The sequence below is a fragment of the Dryobates pubescens genome, chromosome 4 (genome assembly GCF_014839835.1).
Source record: "Dryobates pubescens isolate bDryPub1 chromosome 4, bDryPub1.pri, whole genome shotgun sequence".
In the NCBI taxonomy this organism is placed as follows: Eukaryota; Metazoa; Chordata; class Aves; order Piciformes; family Picidae; genus Dryobates; species Dryobates pubescens.
Window position 1 is genome coordinate 798,072 of NC_071615.1, and position 19,869 is coordinate 817,940.

Below are 19,869 nucleotides of genomic sequence, written 5' to 3' on the forward strand. Positions count from 1 at the left end.
AGGGTCTCCTGTCCCTTGGTCCCCCCACCTCCATCACCTCCCCTCTAATGACATTTCATGCCACTTCTGCTGCAAATCACTTGACATTTCCTTCAGAATCCCTCTCCTCTCTGAGGCCTAACTTCATTACTGGACAGACCTGGAGCTGCACCAGGAAGTAGGAGGATGGAGGGCAGTGCCCTGAGCTCCCACAAGCTGCCAGGAGTGTGACCTGCTCTTTTCTTTCTAACTCAGTGCCAAGCAGGGGATAGCTGTCAGGAGCAGAAAGCTCCACAGAGGATTTCAAACCATTCCATTTGAGACATCCCTGCTCTGAAGGGGGAATTTCCAGCAAGCCTTCTGGCACCTGGGCCAAGAGTGAAGGAGTTCCTTGTGTAGAGAAATGCTGCAGTGACAACCAGAAGGTGCAAGTGAGCAGTGCCTGCAGCTCACAGAACCCCACCAGGGTGGGGGACCTCTGCAGATCATCCACTCCAGCTTCCCCCTGCTGCTGGCTTTGGAATCTCTCTGGACCAGGACACTCCACAACCCCTCTGGGCAGCCTGCTCCAGGCCTCCAGCAGCCTCACAACAAACAACTTTCTCCTCCTCCTCAGATGGGTTCCTGGGTTCCAGTTTGTGCCCCCTGCCCCTTGTGCTGTCCCTGGGCACCACTGAGCAGAGCCTGGCCCCAGTCTCTTGCCCCCCAGCCTTTATCTCCTGCTGAGCATTGCTCAGCTGCCCTCTGGGGCTGCTCTGCTGCAGGCTCTCAGCCCCAGGGCTCTCAGCCTCTGCTCCTCACAGAGCTGCTCCAGGCCCCTCAGCACCTTCCCAGCCTCCTCTGGGCTCTCTCCAGCACTTCCCTTTCTCTCCTGACCTGGGGAGACCAGACCTGGACCCAACACTCCCTCTGTGACCTCAGTGGGGCAGAGCAGGGGGGCTGGAGACCCTCCCTCAAGCTCTTTGGTCTCTCCCCAGGAGCAAAGTGGAGCTCTGGGGAGCCAAGATGCTCGAGGCCCACTGCTGCTCAAGAACTCCACTTCCTGGCTTATTTGTTTGTGTATTTTCTTTTAATTAGTTCATCAGCTAGGAACTGTGTTAATCACCCAGCCAGGGCTCCCAGCAGCTCTGCTCTTTGGGGGCAGGCTCCCAGTGCAGGGAGCTGCTTGTGTGGGCCAGAAGCTGGCTCCTGCTGGCTTTTATGGAAGGCACCAAGTCTCAGAGGTGTTTCATGTGGCAGGCTAAAGATGGAATTCAATAACAACAAAGAGCTGAGAGGTTATTCAGGGGAAACTTTGCCTCTGTGCACAGCTGCTGAAGGTGGTGTTGGAAAATCCACACTGCCTGTGCAGGGCACACTGCTGCTGCCTGTGCAGGGCACACCACTGCTGCCTGTGCAGGGCACACTGCTGCCTGTGCGGGGCACACCGCTGCTGCCTGTGCAGGGCACACTGCTGCTGCCTGTGCAGGGCACACCACTGCTGCCTGTGCAGGGCACACTGCTGCCTGTGCGGGGCACACCGCTGCTGCCTGTGCAGGGCACACTGCTGCCTGTGCAGGGCACACTGCTGCCTGTGCAGGGCACACTGCTGCCTGTGCAGGGCACACCACTGCTGCCTGTGCAGGGCACACCGCTGCCTGTGCAGGGCACACCGCTGCTGCCTGTGCAGGGCACACCGCTGCTGCCTGTGCAGGGCACACCGCTGCTGCCTGTGCGGGGCACGCCGCTGCCGCCTGTGCGGGGCACGCCGCTGCTGCCTGTGCAGGGCACACGCTGCTGCCTGTGCAGGGCACACTGCTGCCTGTGCGGGGCACACCGCTGCTGCCTGTGCAGGGCACACCGCTGCCGCCTGTGCAGGGCACACCGCTGCTGCCTGTGCAGGGCACACCGCTGCTGCCTGTGCGGGGCACACCGCTGCCGCCTGTGCGGGGCACACCGCTGCTGCCTGTGCGGGGCACACCGCCGCCGCCTGTGCAGGGCACACCGCCGCTGCCTGTGCAGGGCACACCGCTGCTGCCTGTGCAGGGCACACCGCTGCTGCCTGTGCAGGGCACACTGCTGCCGCCTGTGCAGGGCACACCGCTGCCTGTGCAGGGCACACTGCTGCCTGTGCAGGGCACACCGCTGCCGCCTGTGCAGGGCACACCGCTGCCGCCTGTGCGGGGCACACCGCTGCCGCCTGTGCGGGGCACACCGCTGCCGCCTGTGCGGGGCACACCGCTGCCGCCTGTGCGGGGCACACCGCCGCTGCCTGTGCGGGGCACACCGCCGCTGCCTGTGCGGGGCACACTGCTGCCTGTGCAGGGCACACCGCTGCCTGTGCAGGGCACACCGCTGCCTGTGCGGGGCACACCGCCGCTGCCTGTGCGGGGCACACCGCTGCCGCCTGTGCGGGGCACACCGCTGCCGCCTGTGCGGGGCACACCGCTGCCGCCTGTGCGGGGCACACCGCTGCCGCCTGTGCGGGGCACACCGCTGCCGCCTGTGCGGGGCACACCGCCGCTGCCTGTGCGGGGCACACCGCCGCTGCCTGTGCAGGGCACACCGCCGCTGCCTGTGCAGGGCACACCGCCGCTGCCTGTGCAGGGCACACCGCCGCTGCCTGTGCAGGGCACACCGCTGCCTGTGCAGGGCACACTGCTGCTGCCTGTGCAGGGCACACTGCTGCTGCCTGTGCAGGGCACACCACTGCTGCCTGTGCAGGGCACACTGCTGCCTGTGCGGGGCACACCGCTGCTGCCTGTGCAGGGCACACTGCTGCCTGTGCAGGGCACACTGCTGCCTGTGCAGGGCACACTGCTGCCTGTGCGGGGCACACCGCTGCTGCCTGTGCAGGGCACACTGCTGCCTGTGCAGGGCACACTGCTGCCTGTGCAGGGCACACTGCTGCCTGTTGTTGCCCCCCCCAGAAAGGATGCCCTGCAGCTCTGCTTCAGTGCACTGCTCTCTTTGTGCTGGAGTTTGATCCTTTGCTTTGCCCTGCTTGGGTTCTGCAGCACAGAGCCCCTGGAACATCTTCCACTGCTACATGGATGTGATGGACTGCCCTGGATGTGATCACAGAATGGTTTGGGCTGGAAGGGAGCTCCAGAGCTCACCCAGGCCAACCCCTGCAGGCAGCAGGGACATCCTCCCCTGGCTCAGGCTGCTCAGAGCCCTCTCCAGCCTCACCTGGAACAGCTCCAGGCTTGGAGCCTCAGCTCCCTCCCTGGGCAACCTGCTGCAGTGTTCCAGCAGCCTCCTGGGGCAGAACTTGTTCCTCACATCCAATCTCAATCTGCTCTGCTCTCATTTCAAACCATTGCCTCTGCTCCTGTCCCTGCAGCCCTTTGGGAGCAGTCCCTCTGCAGCCTTCCTGCAGCCCTTCAGGTCCTGGCAGGCTGCTGTGAGGTCTGCCTGGAGCCTTCTCTCCTGCAGGCTGCACAGCCCCAGCTCCTGTCCTTGGGGCAGAGCTGCTCCAACTCCTCTTACAGGCTGTGAGGGCAAAGCAAGGAGCAGCTGACTCCCAGCCCATCCCAGGCCTTGGCTGAGTGAGCACCACAGATGCCCAAGGCTGGAAAGGGGCAGGGGAGTCGGTGCCCGAAGGCCTCTGCTGGCCGCCTCAGGAGCTAAGAGGAGTGTGGGAAGTCTGCCTCTGCTCTCAGTCTGGTTACACTTCAAGAGGCTTCTTCAGCTCCCAGGCCCTCTCTGGTGGTGCTGGTGCCAGTAGGTGTGAGCTGGAGCCCTTCACAGCCCTCTGCTGTGCTCTGCTCAATGGGGCAATGTTCTCTGCCCGCCCCAGCGCCCAGCCTGCCGCAGGCAGCACACTTGTGTTGTTGGAAGGAGCTGGCTCCCTCCCCTCCTCCTGCCCTGGAATGGCTTTAATGAGGACTGTGGCTCCCAGTGGAGATGGAAAAACCAACACTGGCTGCTACTGCTGGAAGGCAAATGGACTCCTTGGGAACAAGAAGACAATCAGGCAGCTCTGAGGAGCTGTGAGGAAGGCTGAGAGAGGAAGGGGCTTGGAGCTGGCTCCTGCTGAGGACCTGCACAAACCACCTCCTGCTTGGACCTGGTGGTCTGGCAGAGCTTTTCCAACCAAAACAGCTCTGGGATCCTATCATCTCCCACCTCCTGCAACCACACTGGCACAATGGATGTGATGTGATCCAACTGTGTCTCCGTGTGCTGGGAGCCCTGAGGCTGGCCACAGCACCCCACTGGGCAGCACCTTCTTGGGAGCAGCACTTCTTCCTCAAAATCAAGCATTTAAGCATCACAGCTGCTGCCCCCAAACCCAGCCTGTTCAACAGGAGCTAAGGGAAAAGACTCCAGAGGGGCTGGGATGGAGTCAGACTGAAGGCAAAGAAGGCATTCAGCAACTCTGCCATCTCTGCATCATCAGTTACCATCTCCCCCACTCCACTCAGCCTCTCCCCCACTCCACTCAGCCTCTCCCCCACTCCACTCAGCCTCTCCCCTGCCCTTCCTTTTGTCACTGATGGATGTGACAAAGCTCCCCTTCTTCTCTTTCACCCCTCTGACAAGACTCAGTTCCAAGAGGGCCTTGGCCTTTCTCGATGATCTCAAAGCTCCTTCCCAACCTGAAATGGTTCTGTGCTTGTGTGACCTGGCAAGAGGAGAGGGCTGCCACACATCCCACCCACAAACACAGCACAGACACCACAGAACTGCTCAGGTGGGCAGAGAGCCTGGAGGTCAAGTCCAAGGCTCACCCAGAGCTCACAGTCCACCAGTGCTGCTCAGCCACTGCCACCACACCACATCCCTCAGCACCACCCCCAGGCATCTTTCAAAGCCCTCCAGGGCTGGTGACCCTGCCACCTCCCTGGGCAGTGCCTGAGAACCATTCCTGTGAAGGAATTGTTCCCAAGACCCAACCTGAGCCTCCCCTGGCACAACCTGAGGCCATTTCCCCTTGCAGCGATGCGAGAGGAGGCCGACCCCCCCTCGCCTCACCCTCCTTTGAGGCTGCTGGGGAAGGTGCAGCAGCAGCAATTCAAGGCCTTGCTGGCAGGCTGCTGGCTGCCAGGGAAAGGGTTAATGCCAGCCAGGTTGGAGCTTTATTGTGTGCAGAGCCAGCGTGAGCCTGCTCTCCCAAATGAAACACCGTGAAACCTGCACTGCATTAAGCTTGGGGGAACTACATAATAATTTATGAACTGGACTATGGTTTACACCACAGCCAAACAATCACCAGGCAGGAGGTCTGAGGAAGCTGAAGGTTAAAGGTGATTGAATATTACCTGAACTTCCCTTCAATAACTCAACACATGACTATTAGCCTGGTTTATCTGGCTCTATTAAGAGGAGCTGATGAAAACTTTTAATCTGCTTCCAAGTGGCTGCAGGCAGTGGGTAGATGTGAGCTTGTTTGCTTGGGAGTGCTGAAATGAGCCCAGCCCAAAGTGAGGGGAGCCATCCCCCAGCCCTCATTAGCTGTGCCCTGCAGTAGGCACCTGGCTCAGGTGGGTGCAGCCCTGCCTGCCCCCAGCTGAGCAGCAAGCCATGGATGGAGCCAGGCTCCAGGGCAGCCCCAGCCTCTGGCAGCAGGAGCTCTGCTCTGGGAACCTTTCACAGCTTCAGTTGCACTGCTGCTTACTGTGCTTACAAAAGGGGCTGGCTGCAAGTGGGTTCCCTCCTGCAGTCCCCTGGCCTGCCACTGGCTATCTCCCATCACACAACACTGCCCTGCAAGGTGAGATGCTCCTGGCAGGCAACCTCAGTTACAGCTGAGCACCACCTTGCTCCAGCAGGCACCTTGCCTTGTCCTCCAGGTCAGGAGCCACAGAACTGACTGGCTTGGAAGAGGCCTCCAAGATCATCAGGTCCAACCTGCCAGGGCACCACTGAACCATGGCCCTCAGCACCACATCCAGATGGCTCTGAAACTTCTCCAGGGATGGGGACCCCACCCTGGGCAGCCTGCACCACCCCCTGACAACCCTTTTAGAGAAGAAACTGCTCCTCATGTCCAACCTGAACCTCCCCTGGGGCAGCCTGAGGCCATTTCCTCCTGTCCTATGGCTTGTTCCTTCAGAGGGAACAGACCAAGCCCTGCCTGGCTCCAGCCTCCTCTCAGGGAGCTGCAGAGAGCCTCCTCTTCCCCAGGCTGAACACCCCCAGCTCCCTCAGCTGCTCCTCACCAGACCTGCAGTGCTGGGAACTGATTCTTCCTTGTCCTGCACTGCAAGCAAAGCTGAGAGCCTGAGGGAGCTTCTCACAGCTCCAGGTCCAAAGCAGAGAGAAAATATTGAGCAGTCTCCCAGATCTGTCACATCCAACCTAACAAATGAAGGTCTTCAAGATAGTGACTGCCTCCTTCTCAGGGTTGCTTGGGCTGCCCTTCAGCCTGGTGGATTATTTACCTTCCCAGGCAAATCCATCATCCCCCTGGCATTCCCAGCAAACACAGACAGGGAAGTTCACCTCTGCTGCTGAGCTGTGGGCACAGCAATGGCAAACCAGCTCACTTCCCAAGCAGAGGCACCACTGGCACCTCCTCTGCATGTCCTGCCCCTGGGCACCACCAAACAGAGCCTGGCACCTTCACCCTGACCCCCAGCCCTCAGCTACTGATAGACATTGACCAGAGCCCCCTCAGCCTTCTCCTCTCCAGGCTAAACAGCCCCAGGGCTCTCAGCCTCTCTTCACAGCAGAGCTGTGCCAGTCCCCCTCAGAGCTCTCCCTTGGACTCTCTCAGCAGATCCCTGTTTGCCCTGAGCTGGGGAGCCCACAGCTGGGGACAGTACTCCAGGTGTGGTCTCAGCAGGGCAAGGAAGAGTAGGGGGAGAACCTCCCTAGACCTGCTGGACACACACAAGGACCAAATGCTGTTAGCCTCTGGCCACACCTGACAGAGCACAGCCCTTGCTTGTCCCCAGCACAGCAAATACCTTTTGAGCAGGGTAGTTGCCCCACTGGGACAGACCCCTGCAGCACCTGGGGCCTCAGTGCCCCAGTGAGTAGAGGGAGATGTGGGATGGGGCCACCAGCAAACCTTCTGGGCTCCCCAGAGGCTTTCCAGGACAGGGCAGAAATAGCAGGAGGAGGAACTGTTTCCTTCCTCCTCCTTTTCTTGGTGCAGCCAAACACAGCCTCCTGCCTCATCCCAGACAGAAGGGGCAGGGCAGGAGCATCACCTTCCTGTTCAGACTGCAGGACAACAGCTCCATTTGCAGCAAGCCCTGCTGCCAGGCAGCCCAGCCCCACAAGCACTTTGTTTGCTTGGTTTCCAGGCAAGGCAGGTGAGGACAATGTGCTCAGCTGTCTGCAGCCCCAGAGGAGCTGCCCCTTGGGTGACCACAGGAGTCCCAGGGATGTGGAGCTTCCACGGCCTGGGGGCATCAGTGGTTTCCTCCATGCCCACCACCAGCATCACCAGCCCCTGAGTGACCACAGAGGAGGTCCTGGGGGACAGAAGGCAGGAAGACAATGAAGGAGAAGGGCACAGCACCCAGTATTTCTAAGGGTGTAGACCACAGCAGCTCTAAAATACCAACCCTGGTGCTTCAGGCAGACCTGAGCCCAAAGGGCATGTGTATTTTTAACCTAGTAAGTAGCCTGGCAGGCACAAACAAGTTGGAGAAGGCAACTCCAGCTGCTGCTCCTCACAAACAAGCCTGCAAGGCTCAACACATCTCCCCCCAGCCCCCAGGCTGCTGCCAAAACTCCATTGATTTTATTTCTGCCCATGTTCAGTGGGAGAGCAAAGAGTCTGGGGGAGCAGAGCACCCACCTGAGAGAATGGGTTGGGTTGGAAGGGACCCCAAAGATCACCCAGAGCAACCCCTGCAGGCAGCAGGGACATCCTCCCCTGGCTCAGGCTGCTCAGAGCCCTCTCCAGCCTCACCTTGAACAGCTCCAGGCTTGGAGCCTCAGCCACCTCCCTGGGCAACCTGCTGCAGTGTTCCAGCAGCCTCCTGGGGCAGAACTTGTTCCTCACATCCAATCTCAATCTGCTCTGCTCTCATTCCAAACCATTGCCTCTGCTCCTGTCCCTGCAGCCCTTTGGGAGCAGTCCCTCTGCAGCCTTCCTGCAGCCCTTCAGGTCCTGGCAGGCTGCTGTGAGGTCTGCCTGGAGCCTTCTCTCCTGCAGGCTGCACACCTCAGCTCCCTCAGCCTGGCCTCTCAGTCCACTTGCTGGTGGAGCTCTGGGTGATGCAGTGATGATAAATGCTTGAAGTGGTGTCCTGGCTCTGTCTCCTCTCAGCTCCTTATCTGCAGGGATATCTCAGAGCAGCCTGCCCAGCAGCCCCACCCCGGGGGTGGCACTTGTCCTGCCACAAGCACCCATGCTCCAAGCAGGGAGCATGTCTCCCAGCAGGGCAGCTGCCTTCAAGCAAGGACAAGTGCATGTGCTGAGGCTGGCCCAGGCCAGCAGCCTGTGGGAGGCCCTCAGGTACAACCCCAGGAGGCTCTCAGCAGAGGTCTCTGCTGTGAGCAGAAATTGGCATCTGCTCTGCTGAGACCCCCCTGCAGTGCTGGGGCAGCTCTGGGGTCCTCAGCACAGACAGGGACCTGGGGGAGCAGGGCCAGGGAAGGCCACACACTCCTCTGCCTGCTCCCCAGAAGCAGCTCCTGGCCTCATGGCATGGAGGGTCTGGTTTCTCCCTTGCCCCTGTGGCCCTTCACTCTTCTGTGCTAACAGAACCAAGTGCAGCTGGGAGGGGTCCAGCTTCTGCAGCACTTACCCCTCCAACCCTTTCCTCCCCAGCTCAGCAGCACCAGGCACAACTGCATCCCAACCCCAAGCTGAGGCTCTGCAGCTCTCCTCCAGAGCCCCCCAAGAAACATCCTCAGATGTTGTTACAACCCTCAGAGGGTTATCTCCAACCCTCCCCAGCAAAGCCCCAGGACCACCTCAGATCCAGGCACAGAGAGGGTTTGCTGTGGCTTTTAGCTGCAGCCAAGAGGGAAACTCACACCACAGCCCCCCAGGAGAGAAAGGGAAGAGGGAGAGGAGGAGGAAAGGCAAGTTAGGGATTTCACACCTGGAATATGTTTAGGAAATGTAGCTAAAGCAGCTCTTGATCCCCGTGGCTAAAGTGATGCAGTGCTTGGGGGAGCTTGGCAGAGCCTTCCAGGCAAAGAAAGAGCAGCAGGAGCATGGCCTGGGAGAGCTGAAGGAGCTGGGATGGATCCTGCCCAGACACTGAAGGAAAGGCAGCTCCAGGGAGGCCACCTCAGCCCTTCAGTCCCATCCACGCTGGGAGAGTGGGGAGGAGGCAGCTGCAGTGCAGGGAGAGGCACAGAGCAGGGCAGCAGGGCAGCTGGTGAGAGAGAGAATGAGAGAGAAAGAACTCACAGCCCTGAGTGCAGAACTGCTGCACAGCAGAGCAGGGGAGAAGTTGTGTGTGAGGCTGTGAATTATTCATTCCACTGAAAACAGAGGGACTGAGAGACAACAGGAAGCTGTGGACACAGATGATTTGGTGGTGGGTTTGTTTCCCTCCTGGCTTTACACAGCTTCCAAATGCAAAGCAAGCAGCAGAAAGCAGGGACAGAGCCAAGCCAAGGCAGCAGGGTGAGGCTGGAAGAGTTAAGGCACCAGAGAGCAGCAACTGAGCTCTGGGTGCCAGGCACAGAGACGAGGAGAGGAGATGGGGCAGTGGGTGCCTGGTGGCCCGAGCAGAAAGGATCCTATTTTTCTTCCAACAGCCCTAAAAACAGAAACCAAGCTGCAAGCAAAGGGCTGCAGAAGGCCATCCCCCACCCCCAGCTCTGATGAAGTTAGAGGTGTGGCTGCTGGCTGATACTGGTGGAAGAAGAGGGAGAGCTGGGGGCAATGGGAGCAGGACCACTAGCCCAGCAGGAACAGCAGCTCACAGGGCTGGAGGTGCAGGAAGCAGCTGATGGTTTAGCTACAAACTGATGCAAGGCACATTGCTGCTCCTCTGCAGGCCTACAGAGTCTTAGGCTCCTCAGCCTCTAGGTGAGGTCACCAGGAGCATGCCTGGGCTTTGCAGGAGCAGCCCACAGCCCCAGCACTTCAGCACCTGGCTGTGAAGAAGCAGAATCCCCTCAAGACCAGAATTTGACCCCCTCCAAGCAAAGCCCTCAGCCCTCCCTGTAAACTCTGCAGACAGAAACAGGAGCTGGGAGCTGAGCAAGCTGTGTGGATCCTGTGGCTTTACCTCCCAGCCCAGCCCCAGCTGTCTCTGTAGGTTGTGGCACTCTGGGACGTGGTCTAGTGGGCATGAAGGTGCTGCACTTGATGATCTTGGAGGTCTTTGCCAAGCCTAATGACTCTATGGTTTGGAGCCAGGTGTAATCCTGAAGCAGGTAAGGAAAGAGCTCAGTGAGAGCTCCTGGAGCTCCCTAATTGTTTAGACATAATTGCCTGAATCAAATAAAAGGCTTAATTAGCAGCCTCACCAAAATGAAAGGCACAACTGAATAAACAGCCTGCTGCTGCTGCTGCAGTCACAAGCAATTCATGTTCAGTTGGTAAGAGCAGGCTGGGCTGCATGCAGATGGTTTCAATAATGCAAAGGGTTTTTTTCCCTACTTATAATAATTTTTCTTGCCCCTCCCCTCTTCAAAGCAGCTCTGCCAAGATGGATGCTAGGAACAATCATCCCCAGACCTGCATCAGCCCTGGCAAGGGGCTCTGGGCAGCGAGCGGACTGGCCTCACGCCGGTCCCTCTGCCTGCTGAGGGCTTCCAGGAAGGGTTTGTGTGTCCCCCTCCAGTGCCCTGAATGGACTGGGCACCACACAGCCACAGGGCCATGCAATGGGTTGGGTTGGGAAGGCCCTCCAAAGGTCATCCTCCTCCTCCTCCTCTGAGCTGTGCGGCCTCATGGCCTTCACCTGAAGGGGTTACAGCAGCCCCCATCCCCAGAGGGGTCTCAGCACTGTGCAGATGTGGTGCTGAGGGCCATGGTGTGGTGGTGACCTGGCAGTGCTGGGGTAAGGGTTGGACTTAAAGGTCTCTTCCAACCAAAACCACTCTGTGATTCCTTGAGTTGAGCTCATGAGCACTGCAGCTGTGGAGCAAGCTGGTGTGTCAGTACCATGAGACAAATCATGGAAGGGTTTGGGCTGGAAGGGAGCTCCAGAGCTCATCCAGACCAACCCCTGCAGGCAGCAGGGACATCCTCCCCTGGGGCAGGCTGCTCAGAGCCCTCTCCAGCCTCACCTTGAACAGCTCCAGGCTTGAAGCCCCAACTCCCTCCCTGGGCAACCTGCTGCAGTGTTCCAGCAGCCTCACAGTAAAGAACTTGTTCACAGAATCACCAAGGTTGGAAGAGACCTCAAAGATCATCAGTTTCAATCTGCTCTTCACAGGGCAGCAGCAGCTCCATTTCCCACCCCAGAGGCTCCTTGGACACCATCCCAAACTGCTGTGAGCGACTCTCTCCTAAGCTGTGCTCCAAACCTCTGCTGAACAACCTCCAAGGAAGGTCTGATCAGAGGCAACCCCACGCCCCAGCACCAACCTCTCTGCTGGGGATGGCCCAAGCACGAGCCCCACATTACTCACAGCACCTCCAGGCTTCCTCCTTTGGAAGGGAGAGAACAAAGTACCAAGGCAAGCAGCAGGCCTCCAAAGCAGCCTTCCAGGCCCCTGAGTAGCCCCAGGTCCTCCCCTGAGCAGTGTGCCCATCTGGTTTGCTTTGGGAAGAAGGTCGTGCCGTGCTGAGGAACCATCAGCCTGCCTGCCTTGAAGGCCAACAAAGCCTCCATTTGAGGGCTGCCTTTTATTTAAGCTGCAAAGCTCAGGGGATTCTCCAGCACCACAGGAAAGAACTATTTTGAGAGCTAAGGTTGAAGTCATGCTGCTGAAAGTGCAGGGGAGCTGTGCCCAGGGCCAGGCCTTCGCACCCAGAGCGCAGACAGGAGCTGGACTGGGATCCAGCAGCCCTGGCCAGCAGCTTCACCTGGCCTCCAGAGGTGCCTGCTCCACTCCAGTGCCTAACTGCATGGCACTGACAGCACTCACTCCTCTGACAGAGCTCCTTCCAAGGCCCTTACTCACTTCTGAGGCTGTAACCTATGCCCTGTGCTCTGGGGAGGTACCCAGCAGAGCCCACTCCTGGCTGGGTGCCTGCTCACGTCCCGCAGGGCAATGTCGTCAGAGCCCTCCAAGGGGGCTCAAGGGAGGGTCTGCTGACATCACAGAATCCCAGCAGGGTGGGGGGTGGAAGGGACCTCTGCAGATCACCCACTCCAACCCCCCCTGCTCCAGCAGGGCACCCCCAGCAGCTTGCCCAGGGCCACAATGCCCAGGGGGGGTTGGAAGCTCTCCAGAGGAGACTCCACAGCCTCTCTGGGCAGCCTGCTCCAGGCTCCAGCAGCCTCACAACAAAGAAGTTCCTCCTAATGTTCAGACAGAAGCTTCTGGGTTCTAGTGTTTATCTTTTGCCCCCTGCCAGTGATAGCAGTGACCACCACTGAGAAGAGCCCAGCCTCCTCACCTTGCCTCCCAGCCTACATCTCTTGCTGAGCATTGCTCAGCTCCCCTCTGGGGCTGCTCTCCCCCAGGGCTCTCAGCCTTTGCACCTTGCAGAGCTGCTCCTGTCCCCTAATCACCCTTGTGGCCCTCACTCCCCATAGAGCTTCTCTCTGCTTAGATCCAGGCTGAGTTCCCCCCTCTGCTTCATTTGTAGTTCCCCCATTGCATGTCTTGAACATGGGATAAGGCTTAATTATTCGTTTCTACTATGGGCTATAACCTGCCTGGTCGTACAACTAAGTGCTTAATGAAGTCCTTCAGATCAAAGGCAGGGGTCTGCACCTCCGAACAACAGACTTGAGGAGGAGTGAAAAGGAAAGAAGGCAAATCACATCCTGGGCTGCACCCAAAGCAGTGTGGCCAGCAGATGGAGAGAGGGATCCTGCTCCTCCGCTCTGCTCCGGGGAGACCTCACCTGCAGGGCTGTGCCCAGCTCTGGAGCCCTCAGCACAGGAAGGACCTGGAGCTGATGGAGCAGGGCCAGAGGAGGGCCAGGAAAATGCTCAGGGGCTTGGAGCAGCTCTGCAGCTGAGGTCACCTGAGAAATGCCTCCTAGCTGGAGGAACTGTGATCCATCTGCACACACTGCTAACCAGCTCAGGGCTCAACCCTTCCTCCTTCCCCCTTCTGCCCAAGGTTCCATTTAAAACACAAATAATAACAACAATAATAAACCACCATAAAAATGTCACTGGACAAAGCAAATAAACCCTCACTCCAGCACCACTCACTGCTGCTTGGTACCAGCTCCTATAAAATTAACTTTTACAGCTTTTATTGGCAGCTTCAACCCGGGCTGAAATTATTCTCTGATTAGTGTGCCCCTAGATCTCGGGGCAGGCAGTGACCCTCAGCCAATTACCTCCAGAAACATGCTTGCACACATCCAGCTCCCACAATTAAAACTGGGAGAACATACTGGGACAGAAATGTCTCCCTCATGGCTTGGGATGGATGATTTGAGACATGGTCACAAGGAACAAGAAATAAAACCCAATCCAGCCCCTAAAAATCAATCATGCACCAAACTCCTCTGCCCAGGAGGCTCTTGGGAGGGGGGGAAGGGGTTCCCCCCCCCCCTTCTCTTTTTTTTCTTCCTTGAGTTTCTCTCTAAACACCCCCCCCCCACCCCCCCCCCCAAATAACCCCCCCCAGCATGCTCAGTGCTGGCTTTCATTTCCTTGAGCAAACAGAGCGGCAGCCCTGTTGTGGAGGGCAGAGGACGCCCACCTGAAACTCAGGCTCATTACTGCCTCCATGAAATATGTCTCCAGTGTTCAGGCCAGGCTGGGCTGGGCTACACCATGAATTATTCCAGTGACTGCCATCCCAAACCCCTGGGCACACAAGTGGCTGTGGAGTTTCATTAGCCTGCTCTGCCTGCAGCACCACAACGGCACCGAGCGGGGCCGGGGGATTATGCCCGGGCTGAGCTTAAGCAGCCCCCAAAGCACTGAAAGGGCAGCAGGGTGAGGACAGATTGTAAGTTCACAACTGGAACAGATTGCAGGCAGGTTCCCAGGCTGCCCTGGGAGGGAACTGGGCTTTCCCTGGATTTACCTCTCCCTAAGGTTAGCCACAGCAGAGAGCCGCAGCTGGAGCGGCTCCCGGAGCTCTCAGAGAGCACAGAGCCGTCAGGAAGAGGACTGCCAGGGGAGGATGCTCAGCTGCAGGGCTTACAGGAGCTGCATGGAGCTCAGGGACAACCTGCAGCAGCATGGCTGTGCCCACAGCAGGTCCCCAGATTTGCTGTGTTGGACTAATTCTTGTCTGGGAGCAATCAGTGACAGCTTGGTGGAACAGCTGCTGGATTACTTGCCCTGACACACTTCTCATCCTGATTTATTAGGGGGCTGATGGGCACATTCCACTCCCCAGCTGCAGGTCCCCCTCTGTCTAGTCTGGAGAGCAGACTGAGGAAGGATCTGATCAATACTTGCAGGGTGGGGGTCAGCAGGATGGGACCAGGCTTTGCTCAGTGGTGCCCAGTGACAGGGCAAGGGGCACAAAGTGCAGCAGCAGGAGTTCCCTCCAAAGATGAGGAGGAACCTCTGTAACTGAAGGGTGGCAGAGCCTGGGGCAGGCTGCCCAGAGAGCTGCTGAGTCTCCATCTCTGCAGGCATTCCAAACCCAGCTGGATGTGTCCCTGTGTGACCTGCCCTGGGTGCCCCTGCCCTGGCAGGGGGTTGGACTGGGTGATCTCCAGCGGTCTTTTCCAACCCCAACCACTCTGTGAAATGGGGGATGTGGGGGGGTGGGGAGAGGCTCCTGCCAACTCCCTCACAAGCCAAAGCTCAGGCTGCAAGCCACAGGCACAAGGCAAAGTTCAGCCAAGAGATGAGGAGCAAACCAGGATCAACTCTCACAAAAAATGGATGGAGCTTGCTCGGGGAGGTGGTGGAGTCCCCAGCCCTGGAGGTGTCCAAAGAACCTGCAGCCACCGGAACTGTGGGGCAGGCTGAGTGGCCATGGTGGTGCTGTGGGGGTGGTTGGGCTGGGTGATCTTTGCAACCTTTGCCAAGCTGAATGACTCCAGGACAAAGCAAATCTAAAGAGGACCCAGCAGGCCCCAGGTGAAGCAGCACACAGAGGGGCACGGGCAGCACGAAGGGTGACATTCCCAGTAGTCAAACCAAAGGAGTGAGAGGAGCAGCCTCAGAGCATGGAAAAGCATCAGCTGCATCCAGCAGAGCTCTGGAGTTGCAGGGCACCAGCTCTGCTGGCAGCATCACACAATGGAGGGAACGCCGCCGTGGGGCTTAGAGGCGTGAAGGGAAGTGTGAGGGAGCTGAAGAGGGAGAGGCTCTGAAAAGAGACATCAGGAAAGCCTCCCAGCTGAAGAATTTGAAAGGACAGGCAGGGAAAGGGGAAGAGAAGTGTGAAAAGATGAGAGGGAGGCGAAGGCCCCGTGATGCCCTCAGGTATTTCATGTGTGGATCCTGCCCCAGCAGCCTGCGGCCCTGATGCACAAAGAGGTCCTTCTTCGGGGGAGAGAGAAAGCCATGCAGAACATTCACCATAGCTAATTCATTTAGGACCCTCAATTACAAGCAGGATCTTGTGACACTGCTTTATTTGTAGCCTTCTCTCCTCTTTTTCTCTCCTTTCCCCCCCCTAATAAACAAGCAGCAGCTAAGAGGCGTGACACCTCCGAGGGCTTCACAAGGGCTGCCCTGCCGGCGCCGCACGCCGCCCGGGCTCCCGGGGCAAAGCCTTCCCCCTGCCTCCTGAGGGTCCTGCAGCTAAATACCTAAAGGGTGGAGGCCGTGAGGATGAGGCCAGACTCTGGTCAGAGGTGCCCAGCCACAGGATAAGGGGCAGCAGGCACAAGCTGGCACCCAGGAGGTTCCACCTGAGCAGGAGGAGAAACCTTTTGGCGTGAGGCTGCCGGAGGCCTGGAGCAGGCTGCCCAGAGAGGCTGTGGAGAGCTTCCAACCCCCCCTGGGCACTGTGCCCCCGGGCAAGCTGCTGGGGGTGCCTGCTGGAGCAGGGGGGTTGGAGTGGGTGATCCCCAGAGGACACTACAGTCCCACCCCGCTGGGGTCTGGCTCCACAGGAGAATTCCATCTCTTAAACCAAAATGGAAGAGCAGGGATGGCTGCTGCTGAGGGCAAGCTCCACGCTGCTCTGACCTCCCTTTCCTCACATGTGGTGGGTTGAAAGGAAGGGCCCAGCTCTCCCTCCCCCACTGAGCAGAAATAGCCACAGCCAACTCAGGCGGTGGAGCCAAGGGGATGCTGTATTTACAGAGCACTGATCAGGGAGTTTCTGTACACAGAGTCCACAAAACATACAGCAAAGAAACGAAGCAGGAACAGGAGCCCCTAGCAAAGGGGGCTTCCCCCTGCACCCCCACACCTCCCTGCTTCCCCAAAGAGGGTTAGAAAGAGAACAAGGGGAGTTAGCAAGGCAGAGGAGGCCTAAGTACAGTAGGGTTAGTAGCTTCTTAATGCTCATCTGTTGTTTGGCCAGAAGCAGGCAGCTAAAGGGGGAGCGAAGGAAGTGAAACTGCCCCAAGTTCCAGCTGCCCCTGGGACTGAAGGCCTCACTGCCACCTATCAACCAATGACATTCATTTAGAATGCAATGTATTTACAGACACTTAGCCAGAGTGGCCCTTCCTTACAGGCACAGCCTCAAGCATCACAGGAGTGGCAGCATTTTGTCACAAGAGCACTGGCTGTGGAACAGCTTCCCCTGGCAGGCGGGCATGGATGCAGCGGGCTGTCCTGGCAAGCTGCTGCGGTGCCCCTGCTCCGGCGCTGGACTGGATGACCTCCAGAGCTGCCTTCCAGTGCCCACCTTGCTGTGTGCTCCTCTGGATCACCACTGCCCCAGCTGGCTGCCCACACACCCCCTCAAGGAAAGCAGCAGCAGGGGACTTGCTTCCAGCACCAAGAAGCAGATGGTGTGCTTCACTTGCAGGTGGGACTTGGCTGCCTGCAGTGGGGCAGGAGATGTGCAGCACTGCAGGGCAGAACAGGAACATGCAAACAAAACCCAACCAAACCAACCCCACACCAGCAGAGGAGTCAGCAGTGCTGTGCTGCTTTAAAGGAACAAAACAAGCAAGCTGCTGCTGCTCCACCACCAGAAGGGCAGATTCAGGCTCCACCAACACAGCCCTGGCACAGGCTGGCAAAGCGTGACACAACTCAGAGCTGCCTCAGGATGTGCCCATGGGCAGCTGGGGACCCTCACAGCAGAGCCAAACCCACCAAAGGCAGAGGCTATAGAATCTTGATAACCTTTGGGGGTCACCCCAAAGCCCTCTGGGACAAAGCCCAGTGGCTGGCTCCTCCTCCCCCTGCAAAGGAGGGGAAACCTGGCAGCCCCCCCTAACAGCAGCCCCTCCGTGGGTGCTCTGCACCACATGGCCAGTGGGAATAATGTGGTCATTCTTCCACCCACCTCAAGCCTCCTACCAGATAGCCCAGGGCACTGTCCTGCCCCAGAAACTGCCCCACTGGAGTTCCAGGGAACAAAGGCCATTCTTTGAGCCAGCAGACTGGAAAGAAACCTTTCAAGCCAAGAGTTTCCCCCTCAGCACTCAGCCCACGGGGGGAACTCCACGGAGCAGCCTGCCAGGGAGCCCAAGGACCAGCCACAGCTGCTAGCAGAGGGCATGGCCACGGTTTAACAGCCAGCAGGACACAGACTGCCTCTAACAAAGTCACTCCTGAGTCTGGGAGCTACCCTGAGAGCTCCTGGGGAAGGTGCAGCCACCCCTTGTGCCCAGCCCCCACAAGGCAGCCAGAAGCCAGGGGCCTGTTTGCCTGCACACAGGAGTGGTGCAGCCCCTGCAGAGCCTGCCCCTGCCAAGCACAGAGGCCAGCACCACAGCCTCCCCCTACAGCATGCACAGAAACCTCTGCCAGGAGATTTCCACCTTGCAGCCCATGCTCCCTCCACAAGCTCAAGCCAAGCAGCCAACAAGAAACTTGGAACAAAACTCTTGGCACAAGCCCTGGGTTTGGCACAACCCAACAAGGCAGTGGAAGCCTCCCCTGCCCCCAGGAGGGGAGGGGAGTGTGAAGGGGAGGCACTAGGTGGCACTCCTGGAGACAGCCTCAGCCTCCACGGAGCAGGAGGTGCAGGAACCCAGGCTGAGCTGCTGGCAGGCACCGACACAGCCCAAAGGCAGCCCTGACCCTCCTGACCCCACTGCCCCCTCCCAGGACCACAGGCTCCAACCTCCCCAAACCAGAGAGCTACCACAGGGTCCCAGGAGGGAACAGCAGCACAGCCAACCCCCTGAGCTCAAACCAGCCTGGTTATTGCCACATCTCCACTGCTCCAGGGGGTGTCTGAGTCCTGTTTTACTGCAGTGCTCTCACTGCTCCTCACCCCCCTGAGCATCAAACACATCTCAGACTCCCACCCCTCATCCTGGCTGCCTGCAGCACCACTTCCCAGCTTCTCCCTGTGCCCCCCACAACAGACAGCCCTTTGTTCTTCCAAGGAGGAGAGGGATGTAACCTGGCCTAACCCAAAGGGAAGGATTTCTTCAGTGTACTGTGTAAAGTGAACTGAGGTGCTGGAGAAAGAGTCATTCCTGAGTGCTCTCCTACAAACCCCCAGCCCAAACAGCTCCTGGTTAGGTGACAGATAGGATTTCCTAGCAGAGGAAACATTAGAAGTCCAGGAGAAGTCAGGAACATCTGAACTGGCAAATTAAAGCCATCCCACCCTGGAAGGAGCAGGAAGCCTTCTGGAAGCCTGCACTGCTGCCCAAAGAGGCAGAGAGGCTGAAAGGTCTCTAGCAAACCTCTGAGGAGCTGATGCCAAGCTTAAGGCAAAGCCCAGAAAGCGAATCCTGGACTCATCCTTGGCAGACAACACAGAGAGGCAAGAAGCGAGATGAATATCTGCTCCTGAGCTTCAGCTTCTGCCCTTCCAGCCTTGCAGGGTGCCACTCCTGAGCCCCCCATGCTGGGTTACTCTAGGAAGAAGAGTAAGCCCCAGTGATTCATCTGGGCTGAGGATACAAAGATACTCAACAGGACAAAGCCATGGATGAAATCCTCCAAGGCACCCAAGCAGCTGAATGCCACTTGCAGGAAGGGTTTTGTACTTCCCAAGTGGAAAAGGGGGGGAGGCACCAAAGCCTCTTGTGTGCTGCTCATCCCAGATGGGGCTGGGTGGGAAGGGACCCTTCAGAGGTCACACCCCCAGCTAGAGCAGGCTGCTCAGAGCCCAGACAAGCTGAGCTGGTGCCAGGGATGGGGCAGCTCCCTCCTCCCTGGGCACCCTGGGCCAGGCTCTCTCCACCCACAGGGTAAAAAACTCTTCCTTTTCTCCAGTCTGAATCTCTCTCTGTCAGTACAAATCACCACCCCTTGTCCTGCCACAAGGCCCTGAGAAAAAGCTGTCCCCAGCTTTAAGCACTGCAAGGCCACCAGAAGGCCTCCCTGGAGCTTTCTCCAGGCTGAACAACCTCTGGAACCTCAACTCTCCCAGCCTGGCCTCCCAGCAGAGGGCTTCCAGCTCTGCTGCAGCCTCCTCTGGCCCTGCTCCAACAGGTCCCTGTCTGTGCTGAGGGCTCCAGAGCTGCCCCAGCACTGCAGGGGGTGCTCAGCAGAGGGGCACAATCCCCTCCCTGCCCACACTGCTGGGGATCAGCCCAGCACAGGCTGGGAGCCAGCTCCTGGCCAGCTCTTCAAGTCCCTCTCCCCAGGGCTGCTCTAAACCCAGCAGAGTGCAAGGCTCCGGCGTGTCAGCAGCAACCCAGGCACGTCTGCTAACCACCACTGGCCCTCCCAGGCCCCTGAGTCTGCCACCCAGCCCTCCTCTGCTGCTGCCACAGGCAGCTCATGTGCAAGGCTGCTGCAGGCTTGGCAGGGCAAGCTGCCAGGGGCAGCCAGGGGCAGCCAGGGGCAGCAGCTCTGCTCTGGGCTAGGAAAGTGTCCAGCAGGAGCAGCCAGATGAAAA

General features: G+C 58.6%; 1 protein-coding gene across 1 annotated transcript in view; it reads right to left on the minus strand.

The window, feature by feature from the left end:
* LOC104297406 (lipase maturation factor 1) overlaps positions 1-4,370 on the minus strand; it is an 81,397-nt gene extending 77,027 nt beyond the window's left edge. The window contains exons 1-4 of the mRNA XM_054180225.1: positions 4,316-4,370; positions 2,357-2,581; positions 2,102-2,275; positions 1,773-1,972 (exon numbers count right to left, since the gene is read on the minus strand). Coding sequence (XP_054036200.1) covers positions 1,773-1,972; positions 2,102-2,275; positions 2,357-2,581; positions 4,316-4,370 — 654 coding nt within the window. The remainder of the gene's footprint in view (positions 1-1,772; positions 1,973-2,101; positions 2,276-2,356; positions 2,582-4,315) is intronic.
* Between the last annotated feature and the right edge of the window lie 15,499 nt (positions 4,371-19,869).